The sequence below is a fragment of the Chanos chanos genome, chromosome 6, assembly GCF_902362185.1.
Source record: "Chanos chanos chromosome 6, fChaCha1.1, whole genome shotgun sequence".
In the NCBI taxonomy this organism is placed as follows: Eukaryota; Metazoa; Chordata; class Actinopteri; order Gonorynchiformes; family Chanidae; genus Chanos; species Chanos chanos.
Window position 1 is genome coordinate 10,537,418 of NC_044500.1, and position 22,589 is coordinate 10,560,006.

Here is a 22,589-nt window from a genome sequence, read left to right on the forward strand (position 1 = left end):
ACTTTATTTTTTTCCCATTTTCCGAGGTAGAATTTCACCAGTCACATCAAAACTGGGAGAAAGCTGAAAACCACTTGATTATCTCTGTTTTGTGGAATATGCCATTTAGAGAGAGAGTCATGCGGCAGATTTATTATTATTATTTTTTTTCTGTGTCAGTGACACAAGCAGGAAATGGGTGTTTCTTTGCCTTTTCTCCAGCTCGATACAAAAACAACCATTATCCACGTTCTTTTAAAAGTGTACAAAAAAAAAAAAACTGCCTTATTTAAGTCATCAAGCAAACATGATTTTTATTGTCCTTTTTTTCATTGATTGCTTTTGGTATTGATTGGTTTCCTGGTATATAAATGTTTGGTGTTATTTTATTTTATTTTATTTTTTTTTATTTGTCTTTTGATAAAAGGATTTTTGCCCTCCCATGTCTTTCTCCGTCAGGCACTGGAAGACACCGTGCCACTTGTAGTGCAACATTCCATGTAGAAGACTGTAAATGAAACTGAAATTAAAGATATATATATATATATATATATCTATATATTATCAGAAGTTTATCTGTGCACAAATGTGCGAGTTGTTCTTTTTTCTGATTGTTGCTCTTACCTCGTCTGTTTAGTGTGTTATTCACCCAAATCAGGACCATGAAGATCACAGTGCACAGAATCATTATCCACCAGTCCATATTTACCCTTCCCTTGGTGGCTTGGTCGAAATTTTAGGAAAAATCGATTTTATTCTAACTTTTAATTATCCACATCTCTTATACAAATGAATAATTTACACTGTTTTTATATACTTAACACAATTTTAGGAAAAATCGAACCTAGTTTTCTTAAAGTACTTAAAGTGGATCTATTCTTGCTCTCGGTTACTCCTAACCAGAAACAGCTTCCACTGAACACCTTCTCTTTCCAGTGATTTTGTCTGAAATAAGCCCAACAACTTCTTTCTCAAAATTTAGCATGAATATCTGCATTCATGAGAACCATTCTACAGTTTCTGTCACCGTGGTTCAAAGATAAAAAAAAAAACTACACTAGATACTACACATTACTACACTAGAATTTGGATTGCAGGTGGTAACAACGCTTGCTTCAAATGTCGACAGATCAGAGAATTCAAAGGCCACCCCCTACTGTGAGAACAAACCGGTAATTAAAAAACAGGTAATATAAATAAAAAATATCAAATACTAAATCATATAAATAATAAATGAATAACATAAAAATTAATATATTCCTTATAAATAATAAACGAATAATGTCAAAGTTAATATATTCCTTTTATGTCATTGTACTGAAATTATTTTAGAATTTACAACTTGTCTCAAACAACATCCAAACAGTCACTCCTCAGGACTGATATGTCATGTATGTTTGTCCATTTATAAGTTATGTTGATTTGTGTTTCCACTCCTGACCGTTCTTTACGAAGTCCTACTAGGTTTTAGACCAGAATTTCTTGTCGTGTGTAAATTGCTGGAGTAGTATTATGTATAGCACCAGCAAAACCATGACGGGCTCCAAACTCACGCTTGTTGTTGTTCAAAAGGAGATTGAGTTGGAGATTGAATGTTAATGTTCACATGTCAAATCCACATCACTGTCCTGTTTACTTAAACATATGCTCCGCTGTTATGTTTTATTCCTCTTGCCTTATTCAACATGCATATCGATGTCTGTGTGCCAATGGGAGAGGTCATAGCAGGTATTTTCAAACTCTATAACTTTAGTGTAAGGGAGAGTGTGATGAAGCGAATCAAGGATCCATTTTGCAGAGTTGATAATTTATTAAACTACATGTCCGTTTCACAAATCCAGAGACTCTGGTCAGGAAACAGGTAGAATTTAGTTCGGTAAAATCCAGTCAGGGAAGTCATCACTCACAAAATTCCATTACTTAGTATCTTACTGAACATTTTGTTACTGTGAATGATTGGTGTAATAATTAAACAAATTAAACTAGTGTTAAACAGATTATTTTTCATGCTTTTTGATGTAGAGCCCAACAAGGCCCTGTGGTCTTTTTTCGTAGTTGTGCAGAACATCAGGTGAGCAGGTTATCTGGTCCCCTTTCAGACGATCCAGCAGTGTCACACAAACAACTGCAGCTACAGAAAGGGAAGGAGAGACGAATGTTGCCAAGGGTAAAAGGTGAAGGCAAAACTTCACAAACAAATGCAAGGTGTTTCACATGCATCTTGAAATTAAAAAATTGTGTAAATGTGCCTATAAAAATTCTACAGATCTTGAAAACACATGACATTTGACAGGCGAAATCGATGTTTCTGAGCAAATGAATAAAGCATTGTTTGTGAATAAATCACATTTCACAAACAAATATGTAATGCGATAACTCATGCAGACTCGAAAAGGATTTGGTTTGTTTTAAACTTAGCAAGTGCAGCGAGAATTGAGTTCTATAAATATGTAGGGCGTCATACAATAAAATTATTTCCATTCAGTGTAATTGCCCCCCTCTGAGTTACATAGCTACTACAGCAAGTGTTCTTTAAAGGCAAAGGAGGTAAATAACAAAGCTAAGGCACTTCATTACTGTACATAAGTAGAATATTGGCGAATTTCTGCTTTAATCATGAACAATATGAGTAACTTCAATTTCTAGCCGATTACCTCCGCAAAGCAGCTATATACTTTTTACTCCAATAAATTTCGGTTGGCAACTGGACTTGCTACCGTGTTTCATTTTGCAAGGTAAGTCATAAAGAACTGAGATTCATATATTGTTGTTTTATCCAGTGCTAGCCGACTGGGCGTTAGAGTAGATCAAGTTAGAGTACAACTAGTTTCACCTTGTACTCTGTGCTTTTGAGTTTTTGAAAAGCCTGACACTTTAAGACCTTGACTCAAATATTTTTTTTTTATGGGTGACTTGCACTTTCAATGGAATCATTCTTTTATGATTGTACCTGTACTTTCACCACCCCTGTTTGATTCAATAAATCTCTTTTCTTCCCCACCTGGTATGTTTCCGCGTTTGCACATTGCAGCAAACACAGACGACTCCATCTCGATGTTCCGGACCCCTGCAGTATGTGCCTCATCCAGGTACTTCTTTTTGTCCTCTTCAGTGAACGAGCAGAAAGACCCATCCATTCGGGCTTGACCTGAGAAAGCAAAAGCTTACTTTAACCAGGTTTGTGACAGTTGCAAATAGAAATGCATTGAAATAAGAAGTATGTATTTTCTTTATAGATGTATTTGGATGGAAAGTGAAAGTTGCTCATAATGTCAATACTCAGTCAAATCGGCGAATGTAGCAAAACCATTCTTTTTCAGAACTAAAACTGTTGAGCAAACATTAATGTTTCTATTCAGCATCTGTTTCATTTCATTTTATATGTGTTTTATTTGTGTGTAAGTGATACCTTCATAGAAATCCATGGTGCACATTGTGTTACCGATGATTGTATTGAATTCTGGCAACTCTTTGCTGTACTGAAGCAACTCCTCAGCTAACTCCGAGTCCAGTTCAGTGGACCACACCACCGACTTGCCCAAAACAGTCTGTTTAAAACGTGGCTGAAATCTGCTGTCCACTGCCTGTTTAGTGACCACGACTGTCCCAGGCTCCAAGCCTGAGAGAAACATATTTTGTCTTTTAGCAAACACAGAGCAGGAGCACAATATATTCTCCTCTCTCAACAGCAAATATGAATGACTTATCCCTTAACACTGTAAAGCCCCGCAGGAATATGCTAACACCATTGTCAGTACTCACTTTGACTCTGTTGGTCAATACCAGTTGACAAATGATGTATGACAGCACATAGGGGTAACGAGAGAATATATGGAATACACATGTGTGGTAGGGTAAGGGAGCAATAAGCTATATTTGAGCTGAATGTACCTATTCCGCCAGAGGTCCCCATACGAATCATGGTGATGTCAGTGCAACGGGCATGGTACAGCAGCTTATTGAGTTCATGTAACATTACTGACATGGAGGGAATGCCAATTCCATGCTAAAACACAAATACAAAAACACACACACTCACACATACAAATATACATATGTCCAAACAGCAAAGAGTCAGAACTCTGTCTTCAAAATTTTTGAATGTTAACCAAAAAATCTGATCTGTATATAATGAATAACTATCACTCACACTGACAGAGAGGACAGGTCCAGTTTTGTACATGGCGTAGCGATCAGTCCCTCCACATATATTAGGGTATTCAGCATCTGCCAAGCCCAGTTCACCAGCGATGTACTCACTGAATGATTTCATTCTCTGAGGGCTCCCACCAACACATACAAACTAAAACAACAACAACAACAACAACAAAAATAAGTATAGTCAATGACCCACCTTAGCACTGTTAAAAATTTCTTTGTTTTTGTTGTGGAGAACAACAGCAAATAGCTTCAGTTTCTGTATGTTTGCTCGCTGCATTGTCATCGTTGAAAGAACATTATATACCACCATTTTGAGACAAATTTACAATGTGTTTATTTTATGAACACACCAGTTTTTTGTCTGTACTCCAGACACTTTAGGAGAAAAAACATTATAACTGTGGGGCCTAGCAGAATGTTCTCTGTGGTATTAAGGTCAGAAGAATAGACACACACGTAACTACATGCCATTGTCCTCACAAATTCTTTACCCTCACACATAGCAAAGACCAGAAATCACTCATTTTCCCAGAGATATGGGTTAAAGGTATTTGCTATCTATGGCAGACAAGGTCAAAGGCCTTGTGGAGCATGGGTATGTCTTTGCAGGAGAAATTGTTTTCTTTAGTCAGTGACATCATGACTCAGTCTGGGTAACACTGTGTGCACAGTGTGCAGGTGAGTCTTCTCTCCTCTCCTCTCTGCTTCTTTTTCGACTGCGTCATCATTTGAACTCCAAAAAAGAAACCTACGACCAAAAACCATCTCTGTGCCTGTTTACTATTTTTAACATCAAAACGTCGATGCCCAACGTAACGAAACCAAACCATCAGGTTCCTTCCTCAACCTTTACTTTTGGTTTAGCCTGACTAACACACACACACACACACACACACACACACACAAATGCTTTTGGTGCTCATATGTGACATTCAGACATTCATTAAAGCAATAAGTTGAGGAAATGTGCCAAAATCTTACTTTAACATCCCCAAACATTTCATGGAGGTCATGAGTGGAGGTTGCCAGGTTCAAATGATACAGAACATCCTCCTCCATGTCTTTCAAATGTGGATTATTTACGTATGTGGAGCTGATGGAGAAATGAAAACAAGAAACCATCACATTCCATCTTTTACTGCCCTATACATTTATATATCATGGGAAATATATATCATCAATTATATATCATGGGAAATATATATATATATATGTGTGTGTGTGTGTGTGTGTGTGTGTGTGTGTGTGTGTGTGTGTGTATATATATATGTCTTAGAGTTGTCTTCTTTAAAGTAATTTTAACTGCAAATGTCACAGGGATAAGCTTCCTTCTCTTTCTGCGTATTAAAATGTCAAATACCTTTTTCTATGTAAGCATCAACAATATTAGGCATCACTTGTGAAGCCTAGCGAAAATGTAAAAATGAATTGTTCTAAAAGTAGAATACACATAAAACCCAAACCTCTGACTGCTCTCCTCCTCATTGTTTCTGTTTGACATCCTCCTGAACAGACGATCACCAGCCAGTTTTCAGGAGGCTTTAGCTTCCTCTAAGACCATGAGCTCTGCTTTGACCTTGACTTGTCATTCACCTTTTACTGTCAGCCTTAAAGGTCATTGGCTCAGTTGTTTTGTGTTTGTTTATTTTAAGTAAAAAGGTGTGCGTTATATTTGTCCATCGGACACGTAAGGACACACCACCTGCAGCACAACATTCCTCATAAAAGATTATGAGCGAAACCAAAAAAGGAAGAATAAAGAAAGGTATTGTATTCTTATTGAGTACAAATGATTATACATTACATGAGGTTAATAATATCCACAACAAAAGATGTACAACTAAAGAATCGCACACATACACACACTGATACTGAATTACTTTTATAGACAATACTCTCTGGATTCAGTAAAGTGAGTCTGAATATTGGTGCTTTTCTGAGATAAGACTGTTTACTATTTCACAGCACTGCTCAGACACATCCAACCTACTTCTAAACCTCACTACTAGCCCATAAACCCTGGTCATACAGTCTGATTGGCCATGCATTGAAACTTCAGTCTGTCCCAACCTCACTTCAAACCTGGACACTGTTTAACCTTTTGATGTCTAAACACGATTTGACAGCATTGTAGTTTCATGAAGATTAGCCAGGAATGCCATTGTCCACATTCGTTCGAAAATTGCATTGAGTCTTTATTGTCTCAAGTATTTTATTGCCATGGAGACTTGTATCTTCCATCTCTATGAGGAAATCTACAGCAGACTGACTGTAGAACGCTGACAACACAGTACAAGATAAAATTCTACCTAAGATATCACAGGGAAAGGAAAAATAAAAATAGCTTGAACTCCTGGACTTTTATAGCACATTTTTTTCTGTGTGCAGCTGTCAAATTACCTTTAGAGTCAGTTTTCTGACTCATAAAGAGGATAAAGTGCATTTTTGTGTTTAGCGAGTGATTTATAAATCTCTTGTCTCCTGTACGCTTGTGATTTTGATTTATATATTGCCACGACATGTAAAGTAATGCAGTTGTTTCTTTTATGCGCAGAGTAATTTACACCCATAGACAACATACATCAGATTCTCTCTCTGTATTTACGCTCTGAGAGAAAATGAACGAAAACAAACTGAGGTATCAAATGAAACAAAGTAGGCCTACAGGATCTATCAAACACTGACGATCATCAACGCCGTATTATGAAATACGATTTACTCCTGCTTGGCAACAGGCGGGTATACACTGTGCGATTTTGGGCTGTCCCAGAGGAAAGATGACAAAACGTGGCGATATCTTTGGTCGTGGCTCCAAAACAGCAAACCGATAGTCTCTGTTATACGAACAAATGCACTACACGAGACTTAATTTGAATCATTTTGTCGTTAAGGCTCATCAGTGTTTTGAGGGAATACTACTGTTTCTGCTTTAACCATCAAATACAAGTCAGTGTCCTGGTTTTCACCAGTCCCCTAGTGGTGTAAAATGGTAGCTACACACAACCACAGTCCGTCCCTAAATTAAGAGAGACAAGCTTTGATCTCTGTCCGACAGGTTGATATGATATGATACAAGTGTGCCTTGAGGTCTTGATAGCATGTAATGAACAATGGAGCCAGTGACGCCTGTTAATGGAAAAAAACCATTTACAATTGATAAGAAACTGAAAGTACAACATTGCGAATATAAAGCTTACCGTAATTAAAACTTCGAAGATTTGATCTTAGACATCATTTAAGTAGAATGTCGTGAGTCGAATGTCGTGTCGACAACTTACCACCTGGAGCAATCCCTTTAAGGGCAGAGAAAAAATAAATTGAAACAAAGAGGCATTACAGGTTAACATTTTTTTGTGATTCCTCTAAATGATGGTTGCTTAAAAAACACTACAGGTGAATCTTTCAGTGCCGAATGCGGTAGTGTTTTACCTCGTTGGCTCAGAGTGCAGTCCACCCAAATCATGATGATTATTCCAAGAATAACGAGAATCGCCAAGATGACGCCCAGAAATAATTGATCCATTTTGTCCGTTCTGATCCTAGCTTCTAGAAATGTACACAATTTAAAAAGGACGGTAAAAAGTTACAACTAAAATTTAAACCTGCTGCTTATCTTTCATTTGGTCCTCTTATTCATCTTCATCCTACCTTCGGTTCCGCAGTCTTAGATGCCGTTCGCCTGTCTATTTCGAAACAAAAAAACGATCGAAACAGAAGGGAAACGACAGTGATGAAATGTAGGCCAATAAAACGGTGAGGCTGAACTATGTGAAAGTATCCCACAAGCACCATGTAAGGTTATATTCAGAGGTGGCCTAAGTAAAAAGTACTTCTGCAAAAAAAAAAAAAAAAGAAAAATACTCCGAGTACAGTTAAAATATCCCACCTGAAGAATGCCTAAGTAAGAGTAAAATAGTCACTCACTTACAATTTACAAAAACGGCTGTCAATTTAACTCTACTCAGAGTACTTTTCTTTTTTTTTTTTAGCAAGAGTACTTCTACTTCTACTTTTGCCGCCTCTGGTTATATTTGGACTATTACTGCAACTTGGAATTCTGTATAAGAGTTTTGTTCTACAATTCACACAGCAGTTAACTGCAATAGTGATACAATAACGACAGAAGGAAAGAAAAAAACATTCATCTGTCAAACCTGTAGATAAATCTGCTGTTTACACGTTTTTCAAGCGGGCTGCAGCAAACTAAACAGGTTGCTTTGTTACGCATTGATGTCAACGCAGTTACGCACACTTTCCAGAGGGGTGCAGTAAAATGCCAATTTTGTATTAAAATAATACACAGGTGTGTGTCCGCTCTCTCGACGGGGGAAGCTGAACTCTTCGAATTGCGTGGTTTAAAGTGCGAAACTACGACATTGTCATGACGTTTAAAAGCATGACAGCGCTCAGTCAAAGTCCCAAGTTTAAAAAAATATATAATTATGGATACAGTTACGGATACTAAATTGCAGTTATTCACATTTTCCAGAGGACCTAGACAGTACAGAGGAACAGGACGTATGCATGTGTGTGTGAAAGAGAGAGAGTGAATGAAAGAGAGAGGTGAGGATATAGGAGAGGCTCAACAGAAACTGTCAGAGAGAAAGAGAGAGAGAGAGAAAGAGAGACTCCTCCTTAACAGCAAACAGAATTTCTTACTTTACAAACTCTCCTTCCTCACTTGCTCCTTCTCCCTCCCTCTCAGCCTTATCTCCTCTCTCAGGGAGTGTTGTGCTGAGTGCTATATCCTTTAGCAGCTGTGGAAACGGAGAGTGGAAGAGTTATCGGGTCCATTAAGAACCCAAAGGACATTTTAAAAACTGAGCAGTGCACTGGAGTTCTACAACCACTGCAACTGGAATGGTGAACAAGTGAAGAAGACAGAAGAGGAGTGAAGGTAAGAGAAAAGAGAGAGGTGAGGATATAGGAGAGGCCCAGCAGAACTGTTAGAGAGAGAGAGGGAGAGAGAGACAGAGAGAGAGAGAGAGAGAGAGAGAGAGAGAGAAGGACTCAGCAGTTGTGAACATGGCCCTGCACTGTGGAAGGTAAGAATTTTTGTCAGTGAGTTTTGAAGGAGGACAGTATTGTTTAACTGCCACTGTAGCTGCACTAGGGTGAGCTCTCTGTCAGCCAGAATGACATTGTGCATTACTTGAATACTGCAACCTAATGTGAATAATGCAGTCATGCCTCAGTGGCACATGACAGACCTGCTAACCAGGCAGTTTGGCAGGATATGGATAAGAAAACTAGAGGGCTTCTACTGCTTAGCCATGTCATAGCATCAGATGAATTCAGTCATATTCAGTCCGAATTCAGTCATGGATTCAGACTTAAAATGAATCTTTTTGCTGCTTTTTGTTGAAGTCTGAACAGTTTATTACCAATTTGATGGAGGACATTGTCATGCTGAAGAAGATGAAAGTCAGTGAAGCCAAACTTTTCACTGTGTCGTTGTGTCCAACCATCTAACTGTGCCTCCTGCCTGTACTCCATGTGGAGGGTCAGCCCACACAAAACTGCAGGCCCGAACGGAATTCCAGGACGGGTACTTAAGGGCTGTGCTGAGCAGCCGGCTTAGGTATTTAGAAGAATCTTCAACCTGTCTCTGTCTCTGGCAGTGGTTCCCAAGTGCCTGAAGTCAGCCATCATAGTGCCAGTGCTGAAAAAAACAAACATCAGCATTCTGAACAACTGTTGTCCGGTTGCCCTCCCACCGATGATAATGAAGTGCTTTGAAAGGTTGGTCCTCTCCCACATCAAGGCCATCATCCCTGCTTCACTGGACACACACCAGTTCGCTTACAGAGCTAACAGATCCACTGAAGATGCCATCTCTCTGGTACTTCACATTGTCCTGACTCACCTGGAGAGACAGAGCACGTACGTGAGGATGCTATTTGTGGACTACAGCTCTGCTTTCGGTACTGTCATTCCCAGCAAGCTCACCTCCAAATTCCACCAAATAGGCCTCAGCTTGTCACTATGCAACTGGATCCTGAATTTCCTATCAGAGCATCCTCAGGCGGTGAGCTGGGGCCCCCACCTGTCCTCCACTATAACTCTGAGCACTGGCACACCACAAGGATGTGTACTGAGCCCCATCCTCTGCTCCCTCTTCACGCACGTTGGTGTTCCTGCATTTGCAACCAACACCGTCGTTAAGTTTGCAGATGACACAAAACGGTGATTGGACTGATCTCCAACAGCGATGAATCAGCCTACAGAGCGGAGGTGCAGAACCTGGTGAGCTGGTGCTCTGAGAACAACCTGTCCCTCCATACAGCAAAGACCAAGGAGCTAATCATCAACTTTGGAAGGTCACAGGGTGATGAGTATGCTCCTATCTACATCAACGGTGACAGAGTAGAGAGAGTGTCCAGTTTTAGGTTCCTGGGAATACACATCTGCACTGGTCAGGAAAGCACAGCAATGGTTGTTTCTCCTGAAGAAAGCTGGTCTGCCCCAACAGATGCTGGTGAGTTTCTACCAATGCACCACAGAGAGCATCCTAACACACTGCATCTCCGTGTGGTATCTCAGCTGCACAGCAGCTGATAGGAAAGCTCTTCAGCGGGTCGTCTCCAGAGCACAGAAGATCATTGGGATACAGCTTGCACTGCCTCAGAAAATCCACCGGTATCTACAAGGACTCTACACACCCATACCTTCATCTGTTTGAACTCCGTGCATCTGGCAGACGTCACAAGGCGTTCACCAAGCTCCCCCCATAATCTGACTGACCACCCCCCTTGATTGTCTGGCACAGCTGACCTCACATACACAAACACACTGCACTATGCCACCAAACTAAGCTATATGGTGCACAGGGGTCCACTCTCATCCACTTTGTGTTACTGTCTGGACATTGTGTTCATTATCTCTATCTACAACACAGTGAAAGCTGCTATAATAATAACCCCAGTGTACAGGACATATACAGTCACTGAACTGGGTTTTTATGAAGACTCTATCTCTGCATCTCCAGACTGTTCTGGTTTTGTTGCTGCGGATTGCACATCTGTGCTGTTTTGCACACCTGATCTGTTTGCACTATTCTATACTGTTTGCACTATTCTATACGGTTTGCACTATTTTTATACTGTCATATACTGTTTATATCGTTGAGACTCCAGTTTGCACATCTGAGCTGTTCTGCTCACCTGAGCTGTTGCACTATTCACTACTACCGGACACTGTTTACATTGTCTGTACTGCCATATACTGTTCATACTGTACACACTGTGCATACTGTCATACTGTTGTTACTGTCATGGTGTGTGTCTGAACTGTATTGGTTCTGTTGCTGCATTCCGCACATTCGAACTATTGCGCTATTTATTTACCACTGATGGTCACTGTTTATACGGCCTGCTACTTTTTTGTCCTTCTCTACTGCTGCATCAATTAAAAGACTATGCAACTATGATGCGGTTGGTCTCAGCGCATAGGGCAAAGCATTTAATTAACCATATGATATGAAGATAACACTTGGTCTTACCTTATGCAATGGAGAAGTATGGATGATAATGAGGATATTTTAATGTTATTGTTACCAACACTCTACAGTAGCACATAGAAAGCTCAGTCAACAAAGCATGTTGTGCACACTACAATGGGTAACCTGGGTAAATTTGAAAACGCATAATTGTTTCTCCTTTAAAATGTTCTTATTGTGTTTAGATATGGTGGCTGTTTTTTTGCCTGATCATCGTAAGTAAGCCTAACCGAATTAAAAATTAAATTAGTCATATTTGCTTGCATCTGTCTTTTAACAACATTAGTTTGTCTAACTGTGTTAGTACCCTTGCCTATTATGTGACAGACTCGACGTTAGAGCCATCCTTGAGAAATCCGTCCACAACTCACAAATGTTGCACGTTTATTTCATCAAAACGACAGTTGGGAAAGAAAATTTGCACAGTGAAATACAACAGTAAAGCAAACAATCAATCCATTCACCCTTTTATGCTGACGCCATCGTTCCTCTCGTTTACCAAGGGCTCTCACTGGAAATTGAGTGCGCGCGAGATCTAGCATCACGCGATTAGCGAGTACTCGACGATAATGTAGAAGCACGAGAACTTATGTATCTGCTATACTCGATTACCCTGTGCAGCCCCTAATATATGTACGTGTTGTGTTTTATTTTCTTTCCTTATTCAACATGCATATCCATGTCTATGTTCTAATGATAGGGCTCATACCACGTTTTTTCTAACGCTGTAACTTTAGTGTGGCAGCACCTGTTGGCGGAAGTCTTAATCCCTCCTCGTTTCCGGACATCCAGTGCGATTATATGGATAGTAATGCACCACAGTTACGTAAATATATTTACATCTTCTTCAATCGAAAGAGTCTTAGCCAAAATGGTATATTTAAAATGCTTTTCCCCCCTCTGCATCAGGCATCATCTTTGCGTTGCGGCGTGTAATGTATGATGGAGCCGATAACACCTGTTCATGGAAGATAAGAGTGCATGTATCATATCGACAAGCCACTCGAAACACAGTATAAGGTTAGATTATATTGCAGTATACTGTAAGAAAGCCATTGTAGGTTTAAGCCTAAATATTTGCTTCTTCGAAAAGCAAACTTCGAAAATCTGCTTACCTCCAGTTTGAGGTCTTCCTAAAGTATCAGAGAGGGAAAAGTTACACAGTGAATTTTAAGGCATAACGAGACCAGGCGACGTTAGACATTTCTGTGAGTAACAGTAGATTATACTCCTGATTTGATATTTACGTATCAAGAGAAAAATCCAATGCCCCAAAATTGCTTATGCCGTTGCTCTTACCTAGTCTGGTTTGCGCGCAATTCGCCAAAATCAGGAAAAGGAAGAAGACCACAGTGCCCAGAATCAAAATCCACCAGTCCATAGTTGATCTTTTCTTGATAGCTTGGTGGAAATTTTTAGGAAAAATAGATTTCATTACAACTTTTAAATTATCCACACCTCTTATACAAATGAATAAATTATACGTTTTTGGATATGCTGAACCTTTCTTAAAGCACTTAAAGGAGGCACATTCTTGCTTTCATTTACTCCTTGCCTTGCGTGAGCACAGCTTACACCAAACACCTTCTCTTTCCAGTGAATTGTCTGAAATGAACTTCTTTCTCAAAATTTATCACGATCGATTATTCATAGGAGCCGATCTGCATTCATTAGAACCATGCAGGACGATGAAGATCACAATGCACAGAATCAAAATTCACCAGCCTATCTGCCCTTGTTTCGACGGTTTGGTCAAAACCTTGGGGAAAAATAAATTTTATTCTATCTTTTAACTAGCCACAACTCTTAAAGACAAGAATAAATTACACATTTTTGGATATGCTGAACGTAGCTTCTTAAAGTACATAAAGTAGGTCTATTCTTTCTCTCAGTTATTCCTTACCTAATGCTCGCACAGCTTGCACTTAACACCCTCTCTTTCCAGTGATTTAGTATGAAATGAGCCCAGCAGTTTCATTCTTCTAATTTGGCACGATCGATTGTTCATCGGAACCATGCAATATCTGCAAACCTGAGAACCATTCTACAGTTCCTGTCACTATAGTTCAAAGATAAAAAAAAAAAAAAACATTACTACACCAGAAAGGCCACACCCTACTGTGAGAGCAAACCCTTAATTAAAACACAGGTAATATAAATATTGAATAGGAAACAATAAATAACAGTTTAGGCGATAAATAAATAATTTAAAACATAATATTTATTTTATTTCATTGTACTAATTTATTTTAGAGTTTACAGTTTATTTCAAACATTATCCAGACAGTTATCCTCAAGACTGATATGTCATATTGTGTCTTATTTGGCCATTTAATATGTTACTCGATATGTCAAATTGAACTTATTTAATATGTCCCTTTATTGTTTATGTTCGCATGTCAAAACACATCACTGTGCTGTTTACTTTAACATATGGTCTGCTGTTTTGTCTTATTTTTCATTCCTTGTTCAACATGCATATTCATGTCTATGTGCCAGTGAGTTCACAGAAGGTATTTTCCAACTAATTTTAGTGCATGAGAGAGTGTGATGTCGCGAAACAATGATCTATTTTCAGATTTGATCATTTATTAGACAACACGTCCGTTTCACAAATCCAGAAACCGTGGTCAGGAAACAAATAGAATTCACAAAACCATTAAAGAAACACAGGGTGATTACCAAATTCAAAATAAAACACTTAAATAAGAGTATTGATTAACCATATCAGAACCGTACGCAATAAATCAGAGACCAAGGGCAACAGCTCGGTAAATAGTGAAACAATACTTAAAATCACGTAATTAATTCCATTAATTAGTATCTTACTAAACATTTATTAATGTGATTGATTAGTGCAATAATTAATTAAACAAATTAAACTTATGTTCAAAAACAGGCACCTCTACACACTTGGGCACTAAATTATTTTTCAAACACTGAGGTGCTTTTTGATGTAGCGCCCAACAAGGCTCTTTGGTCTTTTTTCGTAGTTGTGCAGAACATCAAGTGAGCAGGTTATCTGGTCCCCTTTCAGACGATCCAGCAATGTCACACAAACAACTGCAGCTACGGAAAAAGAGGTAAAGACGAAAATTTGAATGTTGTTAAGGCCACAACGTGAAAGCAAATTAATGCCAAAACTTCACAAACAAATGCCAAGTGCTGTACATGCATCTGAAGATTAAAAAATGTGTAAGCAGGACTATAAAAGTTCTGTTGAACTTGAAAATACATTTGACAGACATCTGAGATCATACAGACGTCTGACAAGCAAATATTATGTTTTTACGAGCAAATGAAAAAGCATTGTTTGTGAATTAATCACATTTCACAAACAAATGTATATAATGTGATAATTCATGCAGACTATAAAGGATTTTTTTAATTTAGCAAGTGCAACGAGAACAGAGGTCTATTAATATATAGAGAGCGTCATAGAATGAAGTACTTTCTAGTGAGTGTAACTGCCCGCTTCAGAGCCAGTTATTACAGTAATTGTTCTTTAAATGCAAAGGTGGCAAGTAACGAAGCAAAAGTGCCTCGTCGCTTTGCGTAAGTAGTACATTGGCAGATTTGTGCTTTGATTACCAACAATAATAACTTTCACTTTCCAGCCGACTACCTCTGTAAAGAAATTACTTTTTACTCTAGTACATTTTTATTGACAGCTGTTGTTACTTGCTTCTTTCATTTGGCACAGTAAGTCATACAGCACTGTGTTTTACTTTTATTAAGTGAGCGCATGTGATATCACTAGCTTACCTCCCGAGTACTTAAGAGTCTCTGCAGAAAGACATATTCGTGTGTCAGGCTCATAGACCTAGCTACAGTACACGGCCAGAGATAAACTCATCATTGCTTATGTGCATCAGCTTTTGAATGTCCACAAGTTATATATAACGTTAGCTTGCTGAAAGCCAGTCAACCAGGAAAATGTTTATCAAAGGAGATTTTCGAGAGATAAGCGAGGTATGTCTATAATACGTTAAGATTACTAATAGCGGTTGTTCTTTAATGTGCCGAACATTCATTGATCAGGACTAAAACATTTCTCCTGGTATTACCGTCACTCACTATTAAAATATGTAGGCTAAACAACAGTTTGGTTGGTTTCAATATTTAACGGTTAAGTGAAGCTGTAAAGTAGAAACATGCAAGTATCGTGTTTTATTAATTAGAGTAACTTTTTTCATTTAGTACTCTGTGCTTTGAAAAAGCCTTGAAAAGCCTGACACTTTACGACGGTGGCTTGCGCTTTTAGTGGAGTCATTGTGGTTGTATATATACTTTTACCACCCCTATTTGTTCAATAAATATCTTTTTTCCACCTCGTATATTGCCACGTTTGCACACTGCAGCAAACACAGACGACTCCATCTCGATGTTTCGGACCCCTGCAGTGTGTGCCTCATCCAGGTACTTCTTTTTCTCCTCTTCAGTGAACGAGCAGAAAGACCCATCCATTCGGGCTTGACCTGAGAAAGCAAAAGCTTACTTTAACTAGAGGAAAGACAGTTGTCTATAGAAATGCATTGAAATGAGAAGTGTATAATTTCTCTATACATGTAGATGGGTAGAAAGTGAAAGTTGCTCATAATGTTGATACTTAGTCAAAGAACAAATCGGCGAATGTAGCAATAAAATTCTACTTTAGTTCTTTTTCAGAACTAAAACTGTTGAACAATCATCAGTGTTTCTATCCAACATTTGTTTAGTTTTGTTTTATATGTGTTTTATTTGTGTGTAAGTGATACCTTCATAGAAATCCATTGTGCACATCGCGTTGGCGATGATTGTATTAAATTCTGGCAGCTCTTTGCTGCACTTAAGTAACTCCTCAGCTAACTCAGAGTCCAGTTCAGTGGGCCACACCACCGACTTGCCCAAAACAGTCTGTTTAAAACGTGGCTGAAATCTGCCATCCACTGCCTGTTTAGTGACCACGACTGTCCCAGGCTCCAAGCCTGAGAGAAACGTATACTTGTCTTTTAGCAACCACAGAGCACTTGTATTCTGTTGATCAACATCAGATGACAAATGCTGTATGACAATGCATAGAGACCACATGAGAAATGTGGGATGTCCCTGTATGGTGGTAATATATTTAAAATGTGATGTGTGTGTTGAATGTACCTATTCCGCCAGATGTCCCCAAGCGGATCAAGGTCACATCAGTGCACTGAGCATAGTACAGTAGCTTAAAGAGCTCGTGTAGCATTACTGATATGGAGGGAATGCCAATTCCATGCTAAAACACACATGCACATGTGTATGCGCGCACGCGCACACACACACACACACACACACACACACACACACACACAAACATACATATATTCATTCTGCAATGCTTTTGCAAAGGATGCCAGTAGTTTTTAAGTTTGTTTAGATCCAAAATCAGGGATGAAGGTTATTTGTCTCTCAGAAGTCCCCTAAAATATCCAAATATTCAAAACTCTCTGTTCGAAAATACTGTACATCAAACTTTGGTGCTTATAATATTGGTAGTTACAGTAGCACTGCTGTAGGTGCAAAATCTGATTAATATATAATGAATAACTATCACTCACACTGACAGAGAGGACGGGTCCAGTTTTGTACATGGCATAGCGGTCAGTTTCTCCACATATATTGAATACGCTAGCGTCTGCCAAGCCCAGTTCACCAGCGATGTACTCACTGAATGACTTCATTCTCCGAGGTGTCCCCCCAACACATACAAACTAAAATGAAGACAACAGCAAAAACAAGTAAAATCAATTCATCTTGGTCCCAATAAGCATAAGTCACAGGTTTTTTTAATGCACAAGGACATTCATGTATTCAATCTTTAAAGTAAAAAAGGCTTAGAAAATATTCCTGAACTCTTACTTTAACATCCCCAAACGTTTTAGGGAGGTCATGAGCGGTCGACAGGTTAAAATGGTACTTAAAATGATACTTAAAAGTGAAAATCATGGATATAACATAAGCATGCATCAAAATTGCCTGTCAGACTCCTTTCCAATGATTTCAGCCTCATCTATTTTTAATATAAAAGGAATAAACTTCCTCCTCAAAAAAATGCCCCATAAGAAAATAACAATGTTATGCATAGCTTGTAAAGCCTACAAAATTTCGAGAACAAATTCAGTGTTTCAAAGTTAAATCATATGGAGACCTAAACCTTTTACAAGTGCAGCTTTTCTCCTCATCGTTTTTGTTTGACATTGTGCTGAAGAGATGATCACCAAACAGTGTCGACGAGCTCAGCGTATTCCAAAATCATGGACTCTGTTCAGATTACAATGACAGTCTTTTAGTGACAGTCTTCACATTCACTGGAATCTTCAGTTGTCATTTGGTTGTTTGGTGTATCTGTTGGTTTGGTATATCTGTCTGTTCTTTCAAACATGTAAAGTCACACCCGCTGTAGTGCAACATTCCATGTAAAGGAAGGTGAATAAAACCAAAATAGCCTATAAAAAGAGACTCTACTACTCTTTTTATTAAATAAAAATACTCTGTTAATTATGAATGGCAAAATGAGGATGTACAATTAAAGAAAAAACTCATTTAATAATACAAAATTATTTATAATAGTACACAGCCTAAGGCCTATGATATCTAAAATATAAATGTTTGTATTGTGTAGATATTGTCATATTCTTTAACATATCTCACAAAGACAGAATTTGCCCTAGAATTACTCATTAAAATAAAAAAAAAAAAATCTTAAATATGTCTTTTAGTACAAAGACCAAGACATTTCAGTACATTAAAGTGACTGGTGTCCTCTGGATGTCAGTTGTATATCTGTCAAAAACAGGCATATAAGTTGCAAAAGTAAAGTATTATCAACCTTACCTCAAGCAACCAAGATGCAGCTCACACTAATACTTAAAATTATTATTGTGATGAAAGGAAACTATACACTCTGGTGCTATATCATTTTCCAATGAGGTATACACATCTGTAAAGAAGTCTGTAGTTAACAGACAGTGGAAAGCTGCTAATATACTTCCGTAAGGCATTCTCCATCTGACATCATGGGGAAGGGAAAAAAGAAAAAGGAAAAAAAAGAAGTGACCTTTAAAGTTTCACCAAGCACTTTTTAGTGTGAGGATGCCAGCCAACTTTCAGATCATGTTTCAGAAACTGCTGTACAGTAAACATAAACAGAAAACGCTCTTTTGTTGTCCAGTAGTTGTGGATTTAAATAACATGTTGATTTTCCTTTTTCTTCTATCTCAAGGAGAGAGGTTTTTAGTCTGTTCATAACCTACATTAATGAATCCCAGTGGTCAAAAATATATACATTTTTTTGTTTTAGACTGTAATGCTACATTAAAAGAAAACATGTAATCTCTCAGAGGCAATTTAATCATTAGATGTGACTTGTAATGCAAAAACTAAGAAATTTCTGTGCATTAAAGTGACCAGTGTCATCAAGATGTCAGTTAGACAAAAACAGAGAGAAGTTATGTTTTCACAACCAGTTTACAGTAAACATCAATGTGAATTTGATTCGATATTGATTTAAGATGTTGATTTAAATACTGATTATCTCCTAATGCTGTAAGTCTGCAATAACCTACAGTAATAACTCCTAACAAATTACTTTAAAAAACCCTTAAACAATAATTAAAAAAAAAAACATTTTCTCTGATGACCTGTAGTAGTATTCAAAATGTAGTGCTTATAAACCAGCGCTCTCTAATTTTTTGCAACTTTCTACAGCCTTTCTTCTCACCCCTTCTGTGCAGTTTACTCACAAACACATTGTCCTAGTAATAAAAACAGATGTGTTATGTGAGTGGATATTTCAATAATCTTATTAGTATGATTCATGACCGTTTTGAAGGGAAAATATTTTTAACGGATACTTTTCATAATTTGCTGCCAAATACATGCAAGTTGCTTGCTTTAAAAAAAAAAAATTCTCATCACTAAGCACATACATACTGGATGCTCTTTGAACTTTAACCCTTTTGTTAATAACACCCACCCCCAAAAAATTAAATGAGTGGTTTCAGAAAGACTTGTCTCTGAGGGGGAATACTCTTCTGTCCAAGGCAAAGGGTATATCTTGGCTCACATATGCTGTGCCGTCTCTTGATGTGGGCGAGCAGACCTATAAATTGACTGATGACATGCACTTTAATTTTTCATGGTGATCTTAATTTACATGACTTTTCTTCTTTTACAGTTTTATACAATTGCTTACACACTTGTTGCAGAATTGCGCTCATTTTGTCAAAACTCTACGCACAAGCCAAATAAAACACAACACTAGGAGATAAACATATCACTTCTGTGTCAAAATAAAACTCTGCAGTAAAAAACCTAACAATCCTTTTTCAAAATGACATTTTTGCAACCAAATGATACACACATGCACCATTTGAATTACTCTTTGAAAGCAGCAACAACACAATGATGTACTTTATATGAAACACTGCTGTCTTTAGTATTTCATATACCTTTTTAATTTTCTCATACAGGCTCCTGTGAAAGATACATGTACTCACATTATGATAAACACAAAAAAGAAAGGCTTCAAAAAAAATATGTACAGCTTATTTCTTTTGCCATTGTATGTTTTTACAACAACAAGAAAACACAAAGAAAAATAGAATTGCAGTACAGTAATCAATACAGTATGTTATGCTAATCTCAAAAATAATTACAGTAAAATTATAGTGCAATGGTAAACAAAAATTAGTATTGTAAGGAATTGTAAGGGATGGGGTGGATGGTTCATGGATCCCACTTTCCCGCTTTGGCCACATCACCTCATTCACATCACAAGCAGTGTCATCCCTGGCTGGGCAACAGAGAAAATATTGCCTTGCGTGCCGTATCCAACCCTGGACTGACCCCACCTCAACGTCTCCGCATGCCTCTTACATTGCTTGCAAAAGAGGCAGGCGGGCGTGTGGTTGGTGGTCATATACTTTCCAAATGGAAGTCCAAAAGAATTCCTCAGTATGACTGAAAAATGGGAAGTAAGGGGGCAAGTATACAACTGTGAAGTTACTGTGGTTGGTGAACCAGTTTCAGACCAGAGCAGCAGGTGGAAACTAACATTATCCCAGATCACAACAAACCTGGGCTGCTCTGGTCTATCCAGGGCAAGTGGGTAGTGCATCCAGAAATGTGATTATGTATGCCGTGATGTAGCAACCTAGGGTGGCATGGTGATGGAGAACACCTTGCAGATTCCTTGCAGGAGCACCCACAGACACCCCACCCCCACCAAAACTCAGATGGTTTGTTAATGTCACATTTGGAGTTCTTAAAGAAATATGCTATCCCAGTGCCCTCAGAGGAGTTTGCTATTGTTACTGACTTTACTCATACTGGTGTGCTAATCCCTCTTACAAACATGGCAGGGAACTAATCAACTTTATTGCCTCTTGATCTTACTATCACTGCTATTGTTGAGACCTGTTTCACTTCTGCTTTGAAGAAACAAAACACTGTGATATACGTGCAGTGCTCCAGAGAGATATTGTCTCAGTTCCATGTAAATGTCTCACTGAAATAATTTTGTGTAGGGTACTGACTGGAGAAAAATATTGAATGAAGACAGTGACATTGACTGTTTGTTATACATTCAAGAAATTTCTGCATTGTATTTTGATGTACTTCAGGGAGGGTAGGGAGTTCAGAGGGACGTAGCTTAACATTCTAGTTATCTTCACACCAACCCCCTACAAATTTCCCCCAAATCAAAATTTGGAGCTACTCAAATATGCTTTCTGCCCGCTTGGTGCATAGCACATGGTACAAACTGTACCCCTGGTTGGAATATGACAGTACTGTGAATATTACAAGATCTCTGACCATTTTCAACCCCTCACATTTTCTAAACACAAGGATGAAGCCTTTTTTCATATGGCTTCAATAGCTGTTGGAAAGATATAATTCACACCACAAAATTAGAAAATGGATGTCCATAAAGAAGTCGCTGATCTCATCTCTGGCAAGGTGTGACAGGAAACAGCATAATTCTACAAACCTTGCAACAACAGACCACACTGATTCTAAGAGCAACAGTTACTGATCTACTATGTAAAAGACTCTTAAATTATCATTTGGCTGAGGAAGAGACAGAGGTGATTAGTTCATGAGACAGAAAATGAGATATACAAAACTGCAAAATCAGTCTTATGAAACATAGCAAACAGAATAAACAGAGGCAAATTGTTCTCATCAATTTTTGATGAAACCTCAGAGATCTGCAAATGTAGGAACAAATGGAACAAATGTATGCGGTCCTTCACCATATCAATCAAAAATTTGATGTACACAATGTTTTCGTTGACCTATACTCATCTGATAAAGCAGATGCTGCAATACGAACTACTGTGTCAACAGATGTGCCAACAGACTGTGCTTATCCTTGGAGGGCTGCTGAAAGTGCTATAATGGTGGAAGTGCCAAGTCTGCCGCATATTTAGGTGTATAAGCAAAGAGCAGCTGCAGAGCTTTAGTAGTTCAAGAAGCCACAAGATCAATGCCACTTATCAGAAAAATAGTTGGTCTGGTACATGAATTGTCACATTTGTGATAGTCCCAAAAATGCCTGTCTCTTTTCGGCACTTTTCAAGAGGAAGACAGCCATGCTTCTCTAAGGCAACTATGTCCAACAAGCTGGACAATATGCAGATCTGTCATTACTGCCATTCATGAGATCTATAAAGAGCTGGCACAAGCACCTCAGGAAATGGCACACAGTGAGAAAGGAGCAACTAGGAGCAAAGCAGCAGGACTAGTTAAGCAGCTTGAAGATTTCAAGACTGTCTTTGGTCTCAAAGCAAGCCTGAAAGTCTTTGCCTGTCCTGAGGAAGTCAGTAAATGTTTAAAAATTGATAGTTTCAGAGATGAGAATCATCACCACCACTTTCAACACACACATTTTGTATTTCATTTTGAAACAGAGGATGCATTCTTTGATCTGTGG

At 38.3% G+C, this 22,589-nt stretch overlaps 2 protein-coding genes across 2 annotated transcripts; both read right to left on the bottom strand.

Moving 5' to 3' along the window:
* Nucleotides 1–1,976: 1,976 nt before the first annotated feature.
* Nucleotides 1,977–5,641, bottom strand: LOC115815022 (uridine phosphorylase 1-like). The gene is made up of 7 exons (XM_030777992.1): nt 5,604–5,641; nt 5,122–5,233; nt 4,130–4,282; nt 3,871–3,985; nt 3,389–3,598; nt 2,981–3,127; nt 1,977–2,110 (listed from the first exon to the last, which is right to left on the bottom strand). The coding sequence occupies exons 1-7, from the start codon at nt 5,639–5,641 to the stop codon at nt 1,977–1,979; spliced, it is 909 nt and encodes a 302-aa protein (XP_030633852.1).
* Nucleotides 5,642–14,570: 8,929 nt separating this feature from the next.
* On the bottom strand, nt 14,571–17,599 carry LOC115815023 (uridine phosphorylase 1-like). The gene is made up of 6 exons (XM_030777993.1): nt 17,513–17,599; nt 17,212–17,364; nt 16,775–16,889; nt 16,396–16,605; nt 15,970–16,116; nt 14,571–14,707 (listed from the first exon to the last, which is right to left on the bottom strand). Exons 1-6 carry the CDS (start codon nt 17,597–17,599, stop codon nt 14,571–14,573), a joined length of 849 nt encoding a protein of 282 aa, XP_030633853.1.
* Nucleotides 17,600–22,589: the final 4,990 nt, after the last annotated feature.